Raw genomic sequence first — 7,268 nt, forward strand, 5'->3', positions numbered from 1 at the left:
AACTTCAAAGAAAAGGGTAAATGTGCATTTTGATTTCAGTTTTGCATGAGATGCCACTTACTAGAACTTCACAAATTTTCTACTTTTAGCAAACAGCAGATGTCACAAGAAAATTTTCTCAGTACTCTCACCTATTTTTAAAAACAGCTGTGAGACAGTTACAGTAAAATACTATCAAAACTCAGCTCCACTAATTATCTATGCCTTTTCTCAGTTCATAAGTAAAACTGAAGTAATATTTGGCACCAGCAGATGCAGCATCTCACTGTTGCCAACGGGCTGTTCTTCCAACATTATTGCCACAAATGCTCAGCTGCAAACCTTTCTTCCACTGCATTAAAATGTTGAAATGCCACATAGACTATATATCCATCACTTCTGAGAGGAGATTGGCTACAATATCTTAAACAATCCATTTTCAGTGTTCCAAGCTTCAAATTTGTATTTTGACCTTTATTTAAAGCTTATCTTTAGCAGACAATTACTTTCTGCTTTTCCCTGAGGTTGTAATGAAGCATTTTGGCTGTCCATAGCAGACTGACATAAAATCATCTTTTTAATGTATATTGCATATAAGTCAACATATAAAGTATTAAAGAAACTGCAAAATTCTCCATAAAACAAAAATATTTTCTTAGCTTCTATTTAGGATCAGAATTAAGTAATATTACACTGGAGACATTATCTGATAAAAATAAGATGATTTGTTGGAAGTACTATATTTAGGGACAAAGAACTGCAAAAATGTACAGATGGTTAGGGAACGCGTCTTGGTGCAGGGCTCACATGAATCACAAGCTCAGCAGCTGCTCAGCCTGGAGAAGAGGAGGCTGAGGGGAGGCCTCATGGCGACCTACAGATCCTCACAGGGCAGCACTGAGCTCTGCTTGCTGGTGACAGCAACAGGACCCAAAGGAACAACATAGAGCTGCATCAGGGGAGGGTCAGGTTGGGGGTCAGAAAAAGGTTCTGCACCAGAGGGCAGCGAGCATGGCTCCAAGCTACCAGAGCTCAAGGAGCTCTTGGACAGTGCTCTCAGACATTAGTTTTTAGATTCTGGGTGGTCCTGTGTGGGGCCAGGAGCTTAACTCATTGGTCTTTGTGGGTCTCTTCCCAAATTGGGATATTCTATGATTCTGTGTTCTGTTGAATGTCTTTTGGGCTACTGCAACAAATAAAAGGGTATTTTTTATTTCAAGTATCTTTTATTTCACTGTACTTTGAGCCAAGGCTATTATCTGCTAATGGAAATAAGAATTTTAGGGAAATCTCTGATATAGAGGATAATATGTGCAATAATCTTGTATGTATATATCAGTGATAGTATGGGAAATTGTTAGTTATTTCCATATTGTTGGCAAAGAAAAAAAGATGATGTGAATTTTCATGTCTTACACAAAAGGAACTGTCAAAATAATTGATCGTAAATAGTAACTACAGAAAATTGCTTCTGTTAAGAAGGTACTCCTCCTGAGTATCTGAGTACACCCATCAGCACCAGCTGCTTGGATTATGACATCAAAAGAGTGTAGTAAAATTAATTAATTTTGTCTCATATGGAAGATTAGAGAGCATATATCTTTACCAAAACTGAAGTTTGTCAACCAAGTGGATTTGTGAGGTTTTTCAGCTGTACAATTATAAGTGCATAAAAGAAAAATGTTGAATGGATGCTAGATTCATTATTGAAATCCCACTGCCTTGGGTTACTAGGAGGAATAGAGGTACTTTGCCAGCTTACATGGTCTTCAATAGTATACTTACAGAACCATAACATACCTTCCAGCATAAATTGATGTGGCAGCATAGCATAATGTAAATACATAATAGGTATACTTCTTGCACTATAAGATCAGTACAGTCATGTCTGTGAGTCCAAAATTAATCAAGCAAAGTAATCAAGGTAATTTAATATCATGGATTCTTCCTATTAGGAGGTATGAATGCCTTTTCAGTTTCTTTGCACAAGTGCTTTTCCATATCTTGCACGTGAAAACAAAGTTTTTGTTGATCATCAAACAAAGTCTAACAGTGAAATCTTGGGATTTTCTATGATATATCTGGTCAACTTCCAGACCATTCTCTTTGAAAGAAATAGGATTTCTTCAAGGAATTTTGATATCCCTGGAAAAAGTTGAACTTTATCATGTTCCAGATAGTTAAAAGAAATGTGAAATTATCAACAGACTAGGTAAAGTATACAATAGGCACATGCCTTCTGAACTAGAAGCAATTCACAGCTTATTTACCATACATTGTTTCAAAGCTCACTTAAGCTCCTGCTTCCTTTAAGCCAAACCTGAAATATTTGATGTTGTTTAGTCTTTATTTGCATGTCTGTGTTCTGCAGGTTTAGCCTTATGACTATCCCATTAATCCCATAGTATCTTATAGCAAAAAATACAGTGTACAAATAAACGGAAGAAGTTGGCATCCATTCAGGTTTTAACTGGTTTCTCTGTTTTTCACATGTGTAAAGGTCCTCATTCAAGGAGTCAGTTGGTGAGAATCAGACCAGGCAAATAAAATCCATATCTTTCCAGAACTACAGGTGCAAACTTTGTAAGGATCTTTTAGTAGGTCAAGGAGCGTCATTTAAAATGCTTCCAGAATATTTTTGATACCTTTTAAGTGTGTTCTTCTAGCAGCAAGACAGTCCCCAAGCACACTGGGAAGTTTATCCTAACCATGAGTCAATAAGCAATTTATTTATCTGTTATGCACATAGCATTTATTGGTTGGTCACATCTCAATTGGGTATTGTTACTGAAAAAATACTGTGTTCTCATCCCTTAAATTCTCATTGTCAGTCATTTGTCAAGGGCTAGTATTCAGGAAGGAGCCTGTAGGTCAGAAAGGTTTTGGACTACTTATTTTGTATTGGGTACAGGAGCACCAAAAAGGTTGAAGAAAACAGGATTAAGTGTATTCATGGTAGAATATTCAAAATGGAATAGTTCTTTGGAACTTTATTTACCTTTTTTCCTCAGTAAACAACCCATATTTCATCAGACTCACAGATCCTGCCTAATTAGTGAAGTCAATAAGTTCTGAGGTTTCTGGAGAAAGATGTCTCAATTTATTTTGAAGAAATAAGGAATATTCTTCTAATGTTTCCTCAGCTTTTTTTGGTAGAAAGAATTAAGTTGCTAGTAGAAATTGCATATATCCTGTTTAAGATTTAAGCATTGCCCTGATTTCCTAACCTTTCCCACTATTTTGAATGTCCAAGTGACAAGTAGTAGTATGTTCAACTTGTCATGCTGTAGAGTCCAGCTAAAAATGGAACTTCTGCAGGCAGAGGTAAAATGATTGGATTAGAGTCAATGCTCAATGCTCACAAGACAAAATTCCTTTTACAGAATAAAAGGACAATTTGTATGAAGTTGTTTTTAGTATCCTCAGGTATGAATGTGAAAGAGCACATGGAGGCAATAATTACATGGTTCATTCTTCATTGACTTTAGTAGTGTAAGAAGATGCAGTTAGGGAACTTCCAAATGCCTGATTTTCTACCCAAGTGATTAGCATATTAATTCTTGTGTGTCGTGTGTTAGATGCTACAGAAGAAGAGAAAGACAGATTATTTGCTTAGCTGTTTCTCCTGATATATACTGAAGAAATTGGATCTATGTTATAGCATCTTTAAGAATATATTCTAATTCCTTGAAATAAAATTTTAATTAGAGTGAAACACATAGTGGCATTTGACTTTCTAAACAAAGTCTTATAAAGTCAGCACTTTAAGGTGTTTAAGAATTCCTTTATCCTACAATGTGCTTTTACTGATAACTTTACAGAAAACACACATGACTATACCAATGGGTTATGATACACATTCCCAAAATTCTTCTAAAATCTGAAAACTTGAACAACTCAACAGAACGTAAATTTGAATGAATATGAAGGAACAACATTTCATGAGGTCTTGGCATAAAGTTTTTATATAGCTGGAGAAAATGTCACATCTCATTTTAGAAGACAGTGCCTCAGTACCTTCCAAACTGAATTCATTATGCTTTTTTTTTAACTTTCTTCATCAGACAACAGTCTTATCTTGATTATTCACCCTTCTTTATATTTTTCAAACTAAAATTACTTTCTTTTTAAGATGTGCCTGTGTTTGCTTCCCCCTCTCCACCCCAGGAAATATGTAATGTTATTTGAAGTAAGTTATGCCAACAAACTAGTACATGAATGAGCACACAAAACTATCCTACCTCACTGATTTTATTTTGTAATGATTTTACATAGCATCCATTAAGACTGTTTTCAGAATGACATTTTGAAAGGCATTTTTTCTGTTCAGTCTGCAAATGTTCCCTATACCAGATGTACAACTTGAAAAACAGCAACTCCTAAAAATACACAAACTGTCAGATTTGTTTTACTGAGAGAAACTATAACTTCAGTTAAGATGGATTTCTATTTAAGTACAGTATAAATATCTGAAATTATTCCCAAAGACTTGATGGCAGTCTTATCTAATGGTACAAATAATTGCATTGTAAATGCATAATTTGAGTCAAAGTAGGGATAAAGGAGAAGTAAATTTGTTGCTGTAGGAGCTATTACTGCTGACATCAGTTCTGAAAACATCATCAATCTAAATGGTATGTTTAACCAAATAACTTGTGCTTCTGTTTTCTTCTGCCTATGAACATCTTAAAAATAGCTCTTCCTTTGTTCTTAGACCTTTAAGGTGGCATAGCTGTAATATCTTTTAACCTGACCTTATAGAAAATATTTGTCCGTTAGTGTGCTAAACAAGCTGTGAAGGTAACGTTATTTCAAAGAAACCTTCAAAAAAGCAAGTAATGATGCTTCCTTTCCACTTAGTTCAAGGTTAATTATGCTTGTCAAGAAGGCACTAATAAAAGGCAGTGAGGAATTTGACAAACTGATGGCAACCACACAGACTGCGCATCTCCAGCAGTTCTCATTTGTCAAAGTTGCACCCATTGATAAAGTCAGAATGAGGACAGCATTTCAGAAAGCTCATTTCTTCATTGTCTTTACACATAATAAGTCAAGACAAAGAATTAGTATGTCATAAACTGTAATAGGAAAAATTTGACAAGCTGGTGGATTTTTTTTAATTTTTTTTTTTTGAGGTTCTGAAATGACATATCAAACCTCTACATTTCACAATCCTTCAATTCACTTCTTAATGTGAATGCATTTCTATTTGTATGAGTGTGGGTGTGCACATACATAAAGTGAGATTAACGCAGTAAAGAATTCTGCTTAAGAAAAAAGACAGTTTTAGGGAATAACTTGGATAGAAGTACTGCTTTTGAAGTTCAGACTTTAAAACTCCTACCTCTCTGCAGATTCATCTGAATTTTCCTCTGTGATCATCTGCAACTCCTGTGGGGTTTTACTTGAATCTTCCTTGACGCAGTTTTCCTCTGTGTTTGCTTTGGGAATATCTTCATTTGATCGAAGCTGTTCTATGAGGTTTTGTTGATGCCAGGTTTGAATCGATCGGTGGTGCGCTGGAGTTGGACCGGGCACAGGCGCCAATATATTGTGGTGGACAGGACTGCTGTTTTTCTTCAGCCCATTTCTGTCCCGAGAGTGGTTCTTCAACCTGTTCTGCACCGGTGTCCCTCTGTGCTCATATCCTTCCTGCTGGTGGCAGCCCCCCGTGCCTGCGGAGCTCTGCGAGGGGTGGCTGAACCACCTCCAGCGGAGCCTCAGGATCTGCTTCACATCAAACTCTTTCTTTCCAGATACTGACATTGTTTCAGGAAAAAAAAAAAAAAGAAAAGAAAAAAAAAAAAAAAACGACAAAAGCCTATTCTTCTGGAAAGGAAATGGATTCTTTGTTATCTCTTGTGTTTCAACTCCTCTTCTTAAGAAAAGACAACAAAAGAACAAATACCGGTAGCTCGCTCTCTCTCCTGATTAATATACTGCAAGCTCTTAGAGCCGATGCTAAGCTGCTGCTAACTGTATAGGTGGGAATCCATACTGACAGGATGATGAGGTCAGACCTTAAACAAGTAAATCAGCTTAGCACAGGAAAGCAGCAACCATAACAGTACCCAGCTGCTAGGCTTACACACAGCACTATAGCACAGCTCCCTAATATATAACCTAGCCTCACATGATCCTGAGGGATCCTAAGCTGCAACTTAAGATGCTGAAGAGCACATACAAATAAAGTGACAAGACTTTCTATCTAACAGCATTTTCCATTGCTAACCAGCATTGCTGCATTTCAGAGAAGATTTATGTATAATTCTTTTACAGTCTCCTTGCACAGATTTTTTGTGACGATTCACTGTGAAACTATCCTGCAGTTCATGTGTTTCCTTAAGAGGTTTCCATTTGTTTGTCTTGCTGTGTAAAATTCCTACAAATGGCCTCAGTGTGGTAGCACTTACCTAAAGGAAAGAGGCAGCATTTCAGTATGCTGTGCAGAGCTATGTATTCTCTCACCTATAGATAGATTTCTTGTCATGATTACAGGGGTATGAGAACAGAGAGAGGGAGCTCATAAAATCAGAGATGTGCTCCCTGAATGACTGTATCTGTGGAAAACACAGCTTCCTGGCTAAGTGCCTGTGTAAACACCCCTTGCCATCCTCTTCTTAATTTCACACAGACAATGAAAGGAGTGTGATTATTTTTTTTTAAAGCATCTTTATTTTGATAATGTACAGCGCAGCATGTTTTCAGCAAATTTATTAGATGGCATATTCTCATCCTTTCATCAAGAGACAGGGCTGTGAGAACTGCCCTGCCCTGTGTTATTTCAAAACACACGGAGCCTGTGTGTTTTGAAATAATGTACATGCACTGTTTTTGCAATTCAAAATAAATAAATAAATTGGATTTTTTTTTTTGTTACATTCTCCACAGTGTGCTGTTAATGATGTATGTATCTGTAAGCAGTATGCAGAAACAAAAAACTGTAAAGCAGTCAGTAAGACTGGATTCAGAATTAAAGGAGGGTACCTTTCTCCATTACATTTTACATCTCTTTTTCAGACCTCCTTTTGACTTCTGTTGTGATGTTTTGTCTATCTCCTAAACTCCACTGATGGAGTTTTGAACCTTCAAACACTGAAATCAGCCTTCTCTTTTTTGGCTGCATGTAGTGCAAACAGTGAAATGTGAAGTAGAGTTTTGTAAAGAATCAGCAAATTGAGATAATAGAACTAAGAAACATCAGCTCTTATGCTGGGCTGCCAAGTTCCTATCCTATTCCTGAGATTCAAGCAAATGATATCAAATGATACGCAGTCTCATGAAATGGA

The 7,268-nt window shown here is 36.5% G+C and overlaps 1 protein-coding gene across 1 annotated transcript in view; it reads right to left on the reverse strand.

The window, feature by feature from the left end:
• The window catches only part of KLHL4 (kelch like family member 4), a 34,595-nt gene extending 28,049 nt beyond the window's left edge, over positions 1-6,546 (reverse strand). Inside the window, exon 1 of the mRNA XM_003208363.5 lies at positions 5,324-6,546. Within this exon, the coding sequence (XP_003208411.2) occupies positions 5,324-5,745 (422 nt within the window). The 5' untranslated portion in view covers positions 5,746-6,546. The remainder of the gene's footprint in view (positions 1-5,323) is intronic.
• Between the last annotated feature and the right edge of the window lie 722 nt (positions 6,547-7,268).

The sequence above is a fragment of the Meleagris gallopavo genome, chromosome 9 (assembly GCF_905368555.1).
Source record: "Meleagris gallopavo chromosome 9, MGAL_WU_HG_1.1, whole genome shotgun sequence".
Classification (NCBI taxonomy): domain Eukaryota; kingdom Metazoa; phylum Chordata; class Aves; order Galliformes; family Phasianidae; genus Meleagris; species Meleagris gallopavo.